General features: G+C 35.7%; 2 protein-coding genes across 3 annotated transcripts; both read left to right on the top strand.

Annotated features, from left to right (window-relative positions):
• The first annotated feature begins 5,299 nt into the window (after positions 1–5,299).
• Positions 5,300–9,052, top strand: LOC105057717 (uncharacterized). 2 transcript variants are annotated; one of them, XM_029268222.2, is made up of 5 exons: positions 5,300–5,457; positions 5,557–5,745; positions 6,859–7,107; positions 8,295–8,549; positions 8,930–9,052. In XM_029268222.2, the coding sequence occupies exons 1-4, from the start codon at positions 5,356–5,358 to the stop codon at positions 8,538–8,540; spliced, it is 786 nt and encodes a 261-aa protein (XP_029124055.2). In that variant the 5' UTR covers positions 5,300–5,355; the 3' UTR covers positions 8,541–8,549; positions 8,930–9,052. The 2 variants fall into 2 exon arrangements, with proteins under 2 accessions (XP_029124055.2, XP_010938713.2); XM_010940411.4 differs by lacking the exon at positions 8,930–9,052 and having other exon boundaries at positions 8,295–8,789.
• LOC105057716 (probable nucleolar protein 5-2) lies at positions 8,966–16,438 on the top strand. The gene is given in 11 exon segments (XM_073248371.1): positions 8,966–8,984; positions 10,410–10,513; positions 10,624–10,665; positions 11,026–11,205; positions 11,304–11,468; positions 11,784–11,904; positions 11,907–11,983; positions 12,073–12,369; positions 14,812–15,012; positions 15,102–15,236; positions 15,751–16,438. Coding segments are annotated over 10 exon segments (1,800 nt in total). The 5' UTR covers positions 8,966–8,984; positions 10,410–10,435; the 3' UTR covers positions 16,255–16,438.
• The last annotated feature ends 750 nt before the right edge of the window (positions 16,439–17,188 follow it).

Genomic DNA, 17,188 nt, shown 5'->3' with positions numbered 1-17,188 from the left:
AAGCTCCGATACCAACAAAGGAAGAAAGGTTCCTTCTTTAATGGAAAAAAAAAAGAAGAAGGGAAGAAGAAAGCAATACCTTCAAAATTTTACATTTCACTTTATGAGAAATTTTTTGTGCATCGCGGGCGGTGTAGAAAATTCGATGTGGAGCGCATCGCTTTATGTGATTGGTCCATTTAGCCATCACTTTTCAACGCATATTTAATATCTATAATTTCATTTTTTCGTTTAAAAATTTTGTATTATGAAAATATCTGTCCTTTATAAAAAATTATGGCATCCCGTGGTATATTATGATTTTCTATACATAGGATGTCATAATATGATTCAGAAAATTATGACATTTTATGGCATATTATGATATTCTGCATCAAATTATTATTTTTTGTATTTAGGATGCCATAATATGGCTCAGGATGTCATAATATGGTCTAAAATATCATAATATAGAAGGAGTATTTTTGTCCAACTACTTTCAACGTACATTTAATGCTTATTCTGTTTTTTTATTTGAAAATTTTGAATGACGAAAATGTCCTTAATCTTTGAAAAAGATTATGACATTTTATAGTATATTATGATATACTGTGTTAAAATTATGACTTTCTGCATGTAAGATGTTATAATATAAACATAAGATATCATAATTTTTTTCAAATAGTAGGGATATTTTCGTCATTTAAAATTTTTAAACGAAAAAGTGAAACTACAGGTATTAAATGCGTATTAAAAAATGGTGGCTATGTGGACCAATTACGTAAAGCAATGCGCTCCACATCGAATTTTCTACACCACCCGCGGTGCACAAAGAATTTCTCTATCTTAAGGTTTTCAATGATAAGTTGGCTAGACAGCCATAGGTACAAAAAATCCTCCAAATTCTCAAAATTGATGAGCCAGATACATCAAAATGAAACATGGGCACTAACTCTTCTAATATTACATTAGTTAATTTTGCAATTTTACTCCTTGACTAGATTGTCTTTCAAAGGAAAATTTTTCCTTTCCCCCATTTTCTATTTACATATTTTCTGTTTCTTTTCCCATTTGAAATTTATCCCTGTGATTCAATTATATCCCTTAGACTTAGAGCTTTTAAAATTAAAAGAAATATGAGGATCTATGGTTTAAATGATATTATGATGAAATGGTCATGAGGTTCAAATATTTTCATCAAAATTTCTCTTTACTTTATTTCCTAAGTCGATAGTTGCTCCTCCATCCTCTGTCAAATTATTAGAGACGCATATAATAACATCATGGAATACTGGTATTTAGCATGTGCAATGCACATGAAAAATGTATGAATAGTTGCAATCTTTTATTATTCATGTAACTCAACAAATATACTCCCACTTCCAATAATGCACTTCTTTTCTTCTAACAGAGGCATGAAATAATATCAATAAGGGTGTATTTATCTAATTAGGAATTTTAAAAAATCATATATAATGGAGAACACAAGGTCCACTGTACAGATTCCCTAGCAAAGAAAATGTTACATACAACTCGAGATGATTTAATATGAAAGGTGTCCAACATATGAAGGCTTCACCAATAGAAGTTGGCACGCAAGTTTATAGGCTGCAATAATTTTTTTCTATAAAGTAGAAGCATCCTTTAGTTAATAACATTTCAAATACTAGATTAGTTACATTTCCGGCTAGTTGGTCGAATGCTATAGATATGTAACTACGATGGAAGTTAACTAGGTTTGATTCGCTTAGCGCAAGATATAGCAATAAGTCTTATCCCATCTATTTAAGTTTAGTTCTATAGATCTACCATATTGTACCTCCAAATAGATAGTAAGGTTTATTGTCAATTTTTAATTACTTATTGAAGGAGCAAAAGCATGATTGATTAATCGATTAGCTTAAGCATGTATATTTGTGAACTATCAAGAAATAATAATAAATTATTTTCATACCAAAAAAATTTCTTTTTATGTTTATGAATTATCAAAAAATAATATGATGCATGTATATAAAGTGAGAGAAGGAGGCTACAATATGCACACCCAATAATAATCACATAAAAGAGACAAAGAAGATAGGATCTTTCCGTAATGTCAATATTAAAAATTATGAAAAAAATGAGATTAGGATGCATCACTATTTTTTTTTTAAAATATAAAAATTTTTAGCAAGTTTGTGCAATTGTTTATTAAATAACGAAGTTAATTTCACTTTTTATGGAAAAAAAGAGAGAGACAAGAATACTTCACTGTTTTCTTTTAAAAAAAAACTAAAAATTTCTTAGCAATTTTATATGATCATTTATTAAATCAGTGGAGTTAATCTCCACTTCTGTATATATTTTTTTAAAGCAAAAAAATTGTTCAGCAGTGTAAATTTGTTTTGAGTTGGCAACTAGGATAATACGTCTAATGAAGTTGATAGCAGTCTTAATCCAAACTTCCCTCGTGAGATTATCATTCATGAGAAATTCTTTGTGGTGTAAAAAATTCGATGCGGAGCATACCATCTTATCCAATTGATCCACATAGTCACCATTTTTCAACGTATGTTTAATGCTTGCAGGTCGGCTTTTTTATTTAAAAAATTGTATGACAAAATATCTCTGCCCTTTGGAAAAAATTAAGACATCTTGTGGTATAATATAATTCAAAATATCATAATATGACATAAAATATCATAATATAAAAGGGATATTTTTGTCCAACATTTCTAATGGTATTTAATGTCTGCAATTTTATTTTTTCGTTTGAAAATTTTGAATGACGAAAATACCTCTATTTTTTAAAAAAATTATGACATCATGTGCATATTGTTACATCATGCATTATATTATGACATCCTGTGGAGAAAAATTATGACTTTCTGGATGCAGATATCATAATATAGACATTAAATTCATATTTTTTTAAAAAAATAGAGATATTTTGTTATACAAAATTTTTAAATGAAAAAATCGATCTGCAGCATTAAATACACATTAGAAAATAATGGCTACGTAGACTAATCGGACAAGATGGTATACTTCATATAAGATTTTCTACATCGCCTCGGTGCACAAAAATTTTGCATCATTCCATTTGTCACGAATCCTTGGGACCCTAGCCACTCCAATGGGCCAAATCCAATAGGGATGGCTCGGCCTCCGATGGTCCAGCCTATGAAATTTTTGGGGCAAGTTTTGTGACCTGAAGTCATAAGTGTAAATACTTTTTGCTACATATAACTGAATATAGTACTATATTTTATTTATTTTTGAATTTTAAATAAAAAAATTATGGAGCTGAATAACTCACTCAGAATATCTTTTAAAGGATTATGTGGCATAATTGGGTCAAATAAATTTTGTGGAATAACCACTCAACTGTTTGTGAATCATTTATTTAATATTTATTTAATTATTCTTTTGTCTGCAAATGCAACTAGGCATTAGTTTAACGTATCAAAACTGGCTGTTACTCTACCACCGTAGGAGATGTAAGAATTGCTACATAGAATAATTTTTTATTTGATAGATAATTATATAAAATAAAAAATATTTTAGTCATTTACATCGATGAAGGATAACATCCTTTGCTTTTTCGAGCGGTTGCTCTGCTTATGTTGCTCCACAATTCCCGAGAAAAAGGATGAAAAATCTTGGCTCAGTAAACAAGAACCATTGTTTCGGAAAAGCTGCTTATTTTCTCTTCCGTTACCTACCACACGGCCTTTCCATGGTGAGCTTGAACCAGCTTTTGCTTTGGGTCTCTCTTCGCTAACTTTATTACTGGCTGTAAGCACCCACACCCTCTTTGAACGAGGGAAGATTGGATTCCCAAGCATGAAACATTTATTTGAAAACCATATCTTGATGCAAATTTATTTGAAAGAAAACCTCCTTGGAGCCTCCTTTGGTTCTCTTCTCATAGGCCAGAGGCTCTTCTGCTTTAGCACTTGCTCGATCGGTGAATATGGATTGTACGAATGAGGTACTTGCAATTTTGCTTTTTATCCAATAATTGATTTCTTCTCTTCAAGAAGGAGAGCTTTTGATGAGTCACCCACCTCTCTCTAGTTCCAAATTCGTCCTATGATAGCATTTGGTGATTCAAATGAAAATATTACAGTGATCTTAGATCACTCATGATCTTCATCTATGGATAATCTAGTTGTCGATGATTTGAGATAGTCTAATCTGATACATAATATTTTAGTGATTAAAGATCTCCGTTTATCCATGAGTGATTGTTTGGTATATCATAGGAATCTTAGATCACTGTCCATATGATATCAAAACTAATCATAGTATATTTTATATATTTTGTGGCTACTAAATAGAATTTTCAAATAAATTCTAGAAAAAAATACATGAATGGCTAACAACAGATTCACTGCAATTTATATGTAGAATTGTTTGGATAGATCATTTATAATTTTGATACAAATATATTTTGTGTATAGAATTCTCTATGGGTAATTTGTGAAGCTCCTAAACTGCTATAATAAATAGCATATCAAGGTTAATCATCCGAAGTAATGGCCTCAATTTGGCTTGCACATCTCTTGGATGACATAACTAACAGTTTATTACAGGCGTTACTTGGGGTATAAAATGCATACAAGAAAATGTAACGGTGGATTGGTTGGCAAATAGAGCCAGCAAAGCTGATTGGGCAGATTGGATTACTAACAATCTAATAAATTTATTATTATTATTATTATTTTAAATCTGTTTGATTAGATTATTTTAAAAAATAAATTTGTATTATATTACTATATTTGATATATGAAAGATGAAAAAAGAGATGATGGATGAATTTATATTTATTTTTTAAAAAAAAATAAATATTATGAAGATTGATATTTAATAAATTTTTGAATGATGGTAATCAATATTTGATAAAAATAATTTAAATATAATTATATATATAATAATTAAATTTATTATGATATTTTTTAAATTTATTTAATTAAAAATTTAATAAAAAATAAAAAATGTAAAAGATATTATGAAAAAATTATATGATTATAGTCATTAAAAAAATTATTGAAGATGTAATATTATCTGTAAAAAAATATTTTATATTAAAAAATATATTTGTAAAATTCATCATATTCTCTGGGTCAAACGGTTTAAATTTTTTAATATTTTTTTTTAAATAATCATTTTATAAGTTAAATATGATAATTTTTTATAATAATTTTTTTAAATAAATGATTCTGCGGAATCATTTGATTATCCGTAATCTGACAATCCCGTGCAAAAAGTCTCAGTAAAAAAATACACGCACGAAACGTGTCATCGGAAGCGATACCATTGCAAGAAACCTGTCCCATTTCCTTCCTTCTCACACTTTTGAGGGGGCATTCTCATCTCGAGGGAAAGATCGGAATGGAGGCAGCGCCAGTGCCGAAGCCCGGGAATTCGAGATCGGGGCTGAGCTCCAACTCCCTCCCTGTGGATCTCGCCCTCAACATCGTATCCTATCTCGAGGTCTTTCCTTTTTTCTTCTTCTCTCTCTTCGACTTCTTTGTTCCCTTCTCTGATGGCTGGATTTGATGTCTCGGATCCATTAATTTTGGGGAAGAGAAGGTCACAGATGTTTGCTCGTTGGGAAGCTGTTCGCAGTTCTGGCGCTGCCTCTGCGCGTCGGATTGCGTCTGGATCGCGCTCTACAAGCGGAGGTGGCCGGCGTTGGGCGCTGGTTCCCAGCCTCGAGCCATTGAGGGAGGAGGAGAAGAGTGTTCCGGTGACGCCAAGGCCTTGTCGTCGCCCGCACAGGTCCGTATGGTGGAATTCGGTTTTTCTTGTCGAGATTTGCGCGAAGATATTGGAATTAGTTGTTTTCCATGTATGGATGTGATCTTTTTTGTTCTTAAATTCGATTAAGTTTGTAATTGGAGAAAAAATTGGACTTTGGAGCAAGTGCCATATCTGAATCATTGGACAAGGATAGAACATCACGCCATAACGTTTTTTTTAATCATGATTCGAAGTGATCAACGGGTCAGACAATGGGAATATAGTGGAGATTTGGAGCTTTAGTGGGATTAAGAGGAAAATATGGAATTTGATAAGAATAGCTGATATCCAAATCAGCCTTTGTTGGTGGGAGTAATAGTGACTGGTGTGCCGTCTGCCTCCCGAGTCATAGGAGGGAGAAGCTGGAATGTATGGAGAATTGGGCATCTCTTCAAGAGATTTGGAGTCGTCTAAATGATATGAGTTCTGTTATTATTATTTTATTAGAATTCTTTTCTCTCCAAATTTACTCTCTCTATAATACATCTCTTCTTGCATATCTCCTGAATTACTTTCGATGCTTGTTCTTGTGCTTCAGGTTCTTGTGCTTCAGGGCATCAGACAATTCTCCTGCATAGAAACGCTTCATTCTACATGCACATCAATTGTGTGGAGGGGACAGAATAATGCAAGCTGTGCATGTTATTACATCAATAGTGCTTGAGACTTAAACATAAGATAGAGTGCATGTTCCTGTTAATCACTACCACTGCATGTGCCAGAAATGCCAAAGCCAAATTTTTTTCTGAAAAATTTATACCAGGAAATGAGCATCAATTATTTCAAAAATTTTCTTGTAAGCAATAACTATGAAGATACCATGGCATTCTTTTTACTAATTTTGGTTTGATCAATTGATTCTGACATACACTTCAGATTAATATATTTCAATAGTTAATTGCCTAGGTCAACTTTATATCTAAATCATCAGCTTGTCAGTTCCATTGCTTTCTAAATAGTTATCCATGCAAGAGGCGTGTGCCGATAGCTTATTGCATAATCTGTTTCTGATATATTTAGACAAGTACTGCAAATTATTTCCTTGGATTGTCCTACCCCTTAAAATTTCTAATATCCATTTTCATGTTGTAGGGGTGGAGGGTTTTGTACATTAACAAGCACAGAAAAATGGCCAGTGCTGTGACCACTGTAATCAAATTTGTGGAACAGAGCTCACTAAATGAATCACTTGAAGTTGGATATTATCTGAAAGCTATAGCTGATCTTGGCTCGATGGAGCTTGGGTTTGAAGATGTCCAACTATTTCTGTTTGCAAGAAAGCAGAATGTGCTGCTGAATCTGATTGGATTGCACTATTCCATATTTTGGCTTGCAGTACCAGTAAGTGATCCTTTGTGTGTGTCTCGCATGGTGTCTGTGTTTTTCTTTCCTATTTCATTCTAAGATATCTTGTGCTTGATCTTTAGATTGAGTGATTGAAATTGTGGAGCTGTACGTGATTTTGTGATGCTTCTGGTATCCTCGTAGATACAATTGCAGCTATTTTTCATTTTCTCGATATTTTAGTGGTACTTCTGAAAAAATGTCTGAGTCCTTGTCTGATGAATCTCAAAGCTTTCACACAGATGTCGTAATGAATCTATGCATATATTATTAGGAACTGTCTAGCATACGGAGCCTTGCATGTAACTGTAGGCTCAATTCAAGGATGCCACTCTTCCCATGCTGCAAGCTTTTCCCTGAACAATGTAACAACCTCTGCTTAATGACCCATAGGGCCATGTTGTTGTTAACTTTTTTAGAAAGAACACTAACTTGCTTCTTATGATTTGCAACCTTAAAAGAATGGAGAATTAACTTAATGCAAAAATATTGGAGGAGCATGGTGATGGAGAATTAACTTGTCCATCAACATATAAAGTTATTGAAGGTTACATAGAACTGTGCGAATTGATCAAGGGTCTTTTTGAGTATCATTGTATGGAAGAAGTGGTTTCTTCCAATCTTTCAATTCATAATGATCCTATGGTTTGTGCACTGTAGGATTGTTATATGCTAGTGAAATTTCAACTGCTCTCAAGTCCAAGTTATACAAACATTTCATGTCCTCTAGTGCAAGGACATGAAGACCTGTTTTCTGGGAGTTGTATCCCTCCATTTTGTTTTAGTGAGAATTTCCTCCAAGCATATATGGCTCATTGAAATGAGATATATCGGTAGAATGCAGCTTGGGGGACTCATCTTGGTGGCAAGGAACTTTGACGATGACATTTTTAGAACACATTTCCCGATTCAGTAAAGTAGGTCTGCCTTCTTGGAAGGTCTTCGTTCATGACTTGCATTCCTGATTCCTTCATGTGACAGAGTGCCGTTGGCCCAGAATTTTATGTTAGATAGCTTTATAAATTGCCCATCTAATGTTTATAAACTATATTCATACATTTTTTATGTCCTGCATGTTTGACGATAGACCTAATTATATAGCCTTAAAAAATTTGACTTGCTGATTTTACTTTAGACTAAATGTTATGGTCATTCTTGTTAACCTATTCTGCCTGACATTGCAGCCCAAGGACGTAGCAGAAGCCCTTCATAGATGCAAAGTATCCGATCGACAAGTGTGTGTGAGTTGGTTCAAGCTAGGCAGGTGGTTCTATGGCTTCCGATTGCCTGATGAGCATCGTTCACGAAAGTTTTCTTTGGGTGATCTTGCCATGGCCAAGGAAGAAGAGGTTCTGGCTGTGCTCAACCGAGGAGCAGTTCATGAAGTACTACGGGTCCAGATAAAATCAAGTGCTGCAAGCACTACATAATCATTTCAGGTTGTTCTATAGGAAACCCAAAGGGATTAAGTCGAAAACATTGAATGTCTGTAATATAAATAATGCAAATATCTGTTCTCTGTATCATTACATGTATGCAATTTAAATAATGTAGATCTCCATATATATATATATATTTCTGAATATTAATGATGCAACTGGTTAGACTTTCAATGTGGCATGTATTTGTACAGTATCTTGCGCATTGTAATTTATCTAAAAATGAAGTTTGCTGTTTCATTGCTGCTTCTGGAAATTCACAGGATTTTAACTAAACCATCAGGGCCAGACAAACTGGTCTCATGCCAAGAAGTAACATCTATTTTTTTTTTTCCTTTTTGAGGTTGGTAGATTAATAATAATTAATTCGTTGGGTGCAGAAATGTTAGCCCAAAGGGATGAAACGAAGGGAGCGCAACCCTCTCTGCCAGAAAGGTGAAATTTTTTGGGCTATGACAGTTTATTCCTGGGCACTGGATTGGATATAGGTGGATGACGGACAGGTCATACACCACTTCCAAGCCTAAGACAACCCTAAAAGGTCTCCATCCAATATAAATAGATGAAGATATGTAACATCTAACACAACCCTGATGACTATATGTCTTTATCCAATATCATGTGTACTTTATTTGAAAGGTCTCATATCTCAAATGTCTATGGGCAAACGAATTCTCATATCTCGATGTCTATGGGCAAACCAATTTTGTCATAATGAGAGACTACCTCAAAAATCAACAACAAGAGCACAAAAATGTTTTTGATATTTTTTTGGGTCTTGTTATGAAAGAATTGATTTATCTTGTTCTTTTGTTGGTCTCCCTCATTTTAGTGCCCATTATTGAAGAGTTAATGAAACTGGTCAATTGTTTGCTTGGCAATTTAACATCTAACCAGCACCACCTATGGCAATAACTTCTACAAGTAACATCAATATTTAGCTGGAGTAATTTTTTAACAAAATAAATTAAAATGAATTATAAAGCACACAACAAATAGCTCTAAAGGCTATAAGATGGGGCGCTATGCATGTCATCCCCAAGGATTAAAATCTAAGACTATTATTATTATTATTATTTGGTAAAATCTAAGACTATTATGAATTAATCAATTACTTCGTACATCGGGTTAAAGTCTTAGGTAATACTATGGTGCACCAATTACATTACTAACAACTTCATTACACAAATGTTGGTAACTGTTGATGCAAATCTTGATGTGTATCCGTGTATTCTCAATACCCTACCACAGAAGCAACAACTAAACGTCTAAACCGTCCATAACCGTCTATTACCATCCTACGGCTGAAATCCTTTTCATTCTCATACCAACGGTGAGATTCCCTTCTCCACCCACCTCAATTCCCTTCCGCCTGTTATAAACCCTCTCTAAACCCCTACCTTGTATCCTTCTTCGGCGCTTCCTCCATTGCGGCTCCTCTGAAACCATTGGCAGAGAGAGAGAGGTAAAGCTCTCTCCTTTCTTCTTTCCGAGAGCTTAGGAAGCGTCGCCGACCAAAACACTAATCCATCTTCTCCTACGAGGCTTAGTTTTTTTCCTTCTATCTTCTTGATTCGCCTTCTTGACACGATTCATAACCCTAAACCCTAAACCCTGAAACCTTCGGTTTAAACCCATGGGAAACGAAACATCCTGGCCTTTTTAATTCATTTTTGTTCAAAAAGCATGCATCTTCAGCGCTAGATATCTGTTTTCTGAATCCCTTGTTCTTCTTTCTTCAGCTTAGAAAAATCTTTGTCGGGACTTTTCCTTAGTTTTTTGGGTGAATGGTGTTTTAGTATGTATTCTAATGGTATACTGGATTGATGTTTTTATTTTTGCTTTCTATTGGTTGATTAGGTGCGGTTGATTGGGATTATTAAGTGATGTTGGTGCTGTTCGAAACTCCAGCGGGCTTTGCCCTATTCAAAGTATTAGATGAAGGGAAGCTTGACAAAGTTGAGGTGATGAGACCATTGTTTTGTTTTCCTTGGGCTGTTCTTCTTATATCTACTGCTTCAATCTATTAATATATTTTTTGTTTTATTAATTCCTTTTCTTAATACAATGCCAGGATCTGTGGAAGGAATTTTCAACTTCAGAATCAGCCAGAAAGGTTACTTCATTCATTTATGCGATCTGAATATTTCACTTCTTGCTTCTTCCTTTTTCCGCTGCAAAACTCTGAGATTAGGAATTTTTTTTTTTTTAATCAATTGACCTTCTTTAACCATCATTGCTATCCTTTCCTTGAGGATATCTTATGGGACTGTGATTGATAATTGATGAATGGAACTCTGTTGTGTCGGTTATCCTTACTAAGAGCCAAGACTTTTATTTATGGGTGCTCATTCATTTATTTTTCTCTTGAGTATTTGTTGAGTGGTTGTTCTGGACCTGTTGTCTCCTTTGCCATGTTATGCCTGGTTCTTCTTTGGGTACCCACTAACCTTTCAGCCTTTTCATGCTTCATCAGGTAGTGAAGCTGAAAGCTTTCAGTAAATTTGAGAACACTTCTGAAGCTTTATCCACAGCAACCTTATTGATTGATGGTAAACCTAGCAAGGGCCTCCGCAAGTTTTTGCGTGCTCACTGTGAAGGTGAAGCATTAGCTGTTGCTGATTCCAAACTTGGAAATGCAATTAAAGAAAAACTGGTAACCTCATTGCCCTATGTGGCCATATTTAAATACAACGGCCACACAATCTCAATATCTCATATTACATAATATAATTGTTAATTATTAATTTTCAGAAAATAGACTGCCTTCACAACAATGCTGTCATGGAGCTAATGAGGGGACTAAGGAGCCAGCTTACAGAACTAATATCTGGGTTAGCGGTGCAAGATTTAGCTCCAATGAGTTTGGGTTTGTCACACAGCCTGTCTAGGTACAAGCTGAAATTCAGCCCTGATAAGGTGAATTCTTTATCACCTGCTCCCTTAATTCGTTACAGAAAAAATAGTCATTTATCATTTAGTCCACTATAGTATTAAATTTTGCCTTCAAATTCACTACTTTATCCATGTTTAAGTAATTTAAACAATGACTATTTGAGAAGACATATGTCTGTTCTTCAATATGAGTGACACCTGAAACACAATGATGCAGAGAAACAAATCCTGGACTTTGAAATTCACTTTATTTGTATATGTGATGTTCTGTATGTCATATTTCATTTATTAATTACTCTTAGCATCATGCTATGACTAAGAACTGATTTCACTCTACAGGTGGATACAATGATTATTCAGGCCATTGGCTTGTTGGATGATCTTGATAAAGAGCTTAACACTTATGCCATGAGAGTTCGTGAATGGTATGGATGGCATTTTCCTGAACTTGCTAAAATTATACCGATAACATTCAGTATGCAAAAGCAGTTAAGCTGATGGGCAATCGTGCAAATGCAGTACAACTTGATTTCTCTGAGGCAAACCTTCATAAACCTACCTCATTATCAGAAAAGAAAAGTGAATCTGATAGATGCTAACTATTTGGTATTATTCTTGTTTCCAACAGATATTGTCAGAGGAGACTGAAGCAGAGCTGAAAGAGGCAGCAGTGATATCCATGGGAACAGAAGTTAGTGATCTTGACTTAGCAAATATCAGAGACCTTTGTGACCAAGTGTTATCTCTTTCAGAGTATAGAGCTCAGCTGTATGATTACCTGAGAAGCAGAATGAATACTATTGCGCCAAATCTGACTGCTCTTGTTGGGGAACTTGTTGGAGCTCGTCTTATTGCTCATGGTGGTAGTTTATTGAATCTAGCAAAGCAACCTGGGAGCACAGTTCAGATTCTTGGTGCAGAGAAGGTATGATTTACATTAAATGCGTTAAGCTTACAGTGGATTTTTTGGTTGCATATTATTGATTAAGAAGATAAGCTTGTTGATGGACATAAGTAACCTGGTCTTTTGTAGTAATTTAGTCATGGCATATCATACTTTTATTGACATGTGATATGGACCTTGCATTTCTTCTATCATTAGTTGTATGCCAGTTTGGTTTCTCTTACTCTTTGATTTTGCACTTCCTTCAATGGTTTGACCATTTGTCAATGCTTTTCTCTTCAGTTAATTTATGCTTAACGTGCCCTTGTTTACTTTGCACAGTATAAAACAAAACCTTCTGCATGAGTGTTTCTATACATGATAGGACTGGATAGGTATGCAAATGATGTAACAAATCTCTTAAATGTTTGTATATGGTGGAACATGACAGTGAAAATATATGTTGTGAAGAATTTATTTTAAGGAGATTCATAGGAGATATCCACAAAGGGTTTGCGAATATATACTACAAAGCAGTGGATTTGTTCCCTGAATTTTTTTTTTTTTGGTTTATCGCTTAGCAAATAAATTAATCTAGTAATAAGGATATGGAATAAGTTTATGCCCTATTCCTGAAAAGGGTTTGGGTGAGACTGTTTTATCATCAGGCAGGATTTAGCTTATTCTACGCTAACTTGTTTACAAATAGGTCAAGTTTGAGTTTGGCTCCTAGACACAATAGGTCACCATTGGTTAGATAAGCCATAAAACCTAGTCTTAACGCCTTGAAGATAATGGTTATAGTGTGGCAGGTCATGAGCTAGTCAAGAAAAGCAACATGAAGTCTCCATCTAGGAAATAAAGCAGAAGAAAAATTAAAGTTACAAAGAGGAGAATAAGACCCTGACCCAAGCAAAGTTTTGTGGCATTCAATTCCATTATTACCCAGAACTCAAGGGAAAAGACATTAGAAGCAAAATTAAGATCGAAAGCCTGCAGGCCCAAAAGCAATTGTGAAACAAACAACAAAAATTCCCCTTGATAGCAAGGTGTTGCATGCCAACAATCTCAGAATAGGGTTTGAGGAAAACGATTCCCTAAAGCATCCATTCCTTAAAAATGCTTAAAGAATTGTTGCTAGGACTTGACTCTAACCCCTGATCAGCAAACTGAGGAGGCATAGCTGGGATGGTGGGGGGTCGAGGTGGGAGGAAGAGAAAGTTATCAGGAGGCGTCATTGTTGAACTGCCGTTGTGGTGAGGGGAGTGGAATGGAAGCTGGAATGGCAATGTGCCATTGAGAAGGGCTTAGGTAGCAATGGCCTACAGGCAGGATTGAGGGAATTGGAGGAGGGGTTTGGGTTTGCAAAGAAAGGGAAAAGGGCTTGTGGAATTGGGTTTAACAGTTTTTATAGGAGACAGGTCTATGGGTTGACTCACATCAAGTTCAGTGGTGTCTGGTAGACCTGGGAGCTGACCTGGATTGGACCAAGGTGATATACAAGTTGGGTCAAGTCGGGGTTGACTGGTATTTACAAAACCAGACCTGACCCATTGTCAGAATGAATCTGGCATCGATCCGGATTTGACCCATGAGTCTTCGAGCCAGGTTTAACCAGGTCAGGTCACAAGCCGTCCTGGCCCATTGCAGCCCTAGTTGAGCTTTTCTGTGCATACTTTTATTGGTTTCAAAATTTTTTGGATATTTTTTTTTCTTTAGAAACCTTTTCCATATCTTTAAATTTTGCCTTGTAATGTTATACCATTATTGATGGTTGAATTTGTACATAGTTTCTTATGCCAATTTATGCTGATAATCCAATGATCATTTTACATTGGATATTTCTCTCACATTAACCTATTATTCTATTATTCTGTTACATACTATTGCTAACATCTAGAAATGTGCCTAGAAATAGTGCAACTTTTCCATTCGTAGTCATGACCCCAATAGAATCCCTGTTTAGTTTTCTAGCATGGCCCTGATCTATCTGTTTGTGTAGTTATTCCCTAATCTCAACTTATCATATGGCGTATTTAGACAGTAAAATTTTTCCCCTCCAGCATATTGTATCTTTCCAAGTCTTCAATTTTTTTTCCCCCTCTAGGCCACTACTTGAAATAAAACAGTTTTTATCATAGACCCCATGGTGACCTGATTCTTCCCTTACCATGTTGTTTTATATGAACAACACCACTTGCTTCAGACTCCAAAAACATTTTATCTGCTTTTTGATACAATCTACCATCTGACAACTCTCATTTTTTCTTATTTATTAGGTTCTATACTTTGGCCGTGTAACTTTAAAGATTTATCTTTCTGACTCTTATCTTCTTAAACAATATAATCTCATACTTCTTCCTTCATGCTCCAATTATTTGTGCTTCCATGGCTGGCAGTCTCTAATATGTGGCCGTTCTTTCCTATCACCATAACTTAGCAATCAGCAACAATCTTAATTTTCTTCTTGTCTCTAATATTCAGGCCCTGTTTAGAGCTCTGAAGACGAAGCATGCTACACCAAAATATGGGCTTATCTTCCATGCATCCTTAATTGGTCAGGCAGCCCCAAAGCTCAAGGGGAAGATTTCTCGTTCCCTTGCTGCAAAAACTGCATTGGCCATCCGATATGATGCCCTTGGCGATGGTCAAGACAACACTATGGGACTGGAAAATCGAGCTAAGGTAACATTTGTGCTAGAATCCTCTACTATGGTATCCCATTCGCCAATTGTCCTGATATTGATGTATTCATACCTTGTGTTTGCGAATAGCTTGAGGCCCGTTTAAGAGTTCTTGAAGGCAGAGAATTGGGCCGTTCTGCTGGCTCAACTAAAGGCAAGCCCAAGATCGAGTTCTACGACAAGGACCGAAAGAAGGGTGCAGGGGCTCTGATTACTCCGGCAAAGGTATGTTAGTCATACTCTCACGTGATTTATTCCCATATATCATATATGATGGTTTTTCTATGACATTCGATAGTCGGTCATTAACCTCATTTGCCTCTCTGTGTTTTTTGATCATTAGCTTTCTACCTCCTCGGCGAAAGTTCTTGCATGGAACTCTTTGTATTATAGTTTATAGGAGAATCATGATTTGGTATTTATAGGATATTCTACAACCTCAAACTTCAAATTATATATATAAACCCCTCAACTTTGACAGTAAGTTAAATATCTCACATTATCAACTTTGATGATGATATGCATCTGGATACTTGATTGTCTTTTTATATGCAAAACCTAATATGAAAAGGAAATCGAATTTATAAATAAACCTCTTTTTTGATTTATGCCTGCATCTTACGACTTCATTTGCTCCATCTTCTGATCAGTCTCTGGCATGTGCTGAACTGTTATGACAAGTTGGAAAACCAAAACTTGCGGCATCAACTTCCTCTAATTGGTCTTTTTTCATGTGCAGACTTACAATCCCTCAACTGATCTAGTCCTCGGCCAGAGCACCGAACCAGCTGCGAAGTCAGCTGATGAACAGGAGCAGGCACAACCTAGAAAGAGGAAGCATGAGGAAGTAGAGGCTGCGGAAGAAGCTACCTTGAAAGAAGGGGGTGTCGATGATGGGGAGAAAAGGAAGAAGAAGAAAAATAAGGCTGATACAGAGAGCACCCCCCAATTACAAATGAATCATCAGACTGCTGCAGCCGAGCCAGAAGAAGACCAGGAGAAAAAGAAAAAGAAGAAGAAGAAGAAATCTGAAGCTCACAATACTACTGTAGGGTTGGAGGATGAAGATCAGGCTGTTGTGCCGGAAGCTGAAAAGGAGCCCGGCAGAAAAGAAAAGAAGAAGAAGAGAAAGCAAATTGAGGCAGAGGAGGAGCCCAGCAACCAAATAAAGGAACAAGAAGCAGCAGAAACAGGAAAGAAGAAAAAGGAAAAGAAGAAGAAAGGCAAGAAGAAGGATGAGTAATGATGTGTATGGTAGAGAATAAGTGACGAAATCTGCAATTTTGCGTAGTTCATTTAGATTTTAAGTCAGATAAGTCTGTAAATATTTAACTATTTTTGTTATGATACTTTGGATTGATTATGTGTGTTTATTTTTTTTAAATTGTTTATATTATCTGGCAAGAACAGCTCCTTTCATGGTTGAAGCCTAATGTTAGATCTCAAGAAGGCATCTGTTGCCATCCAGAAATTTAAAGTGAGATTTAAGAAAATCTAGAGAAAAGTTACCGATTGCAATGCAAATTTATAAACAAGAATCCATCAAGAGCTGAAAGTTGTCGGATTTATGGTAATTTCTCCAGCATGAGAAGTGCAGGGACAAAGAACAAGAAACAGATACCAAACTTTCGACTCTTTATTTCTTACAGAACTTCTCTAGTTTCATGCTTTCAGAATGAATCAGCTTGGCATCCCTTTTTTGGCGCACAGCAGCACCACCATATCTTTGAGAGGGCATAGCAAGAGAATTTTTTGGGAAAAAATGAAAAAGTACATCTAAATTCGGCAAGGAATTAAAATGAGAAATTCCAGCGATTCTCCCGCCAGAGTTGCAGCGGATGCGTCTCCCTCCAATTCCTCAGCAGCGGTATGGATAGATAGCGACCACCGCACGACGGCGAGGTGGGATGCACACGGCCACCAGCGCCAGGGCAATGATAAGAGCTATGAGAAGTCCCATAACATTTATCCCTTCTTCCTCTGGTTCGATGAAGCAAACCTTCCCCATCTCTGCTTGAGAGAGAGAGAGAGAGAGAGAGAGAGAGATGGATGTGTAGGAAGTCGACAAGAGCTTGTGATGGCAATGCTGATAGTTAAGAGAGCGATGGTGGTTTTCGAGGTCTTGAAACTTCCATTTCTTTACCATGAAGCTTCTTGGCAGTCAGTCGTGACGGTAG

This window comes from Elaeis guineensis, chromosome 14 (genome assembly GCF_000442705.2).
Source record: "Elaeis guineensis isolate ETL-2024a chromosome 14, EG11, whole genome shotgun sequence".
In the NCBI taxonomy this organism is placed as follows: Eukaryota; Viridiplantae; Streptophyta; class Magnoliopsida; order Arecales; family Arecaceae; genus Elaeis; species Elaeis guineensis.
This window is presented reverse-complemented; position numbering and strand designations above follow the sequence as displayed.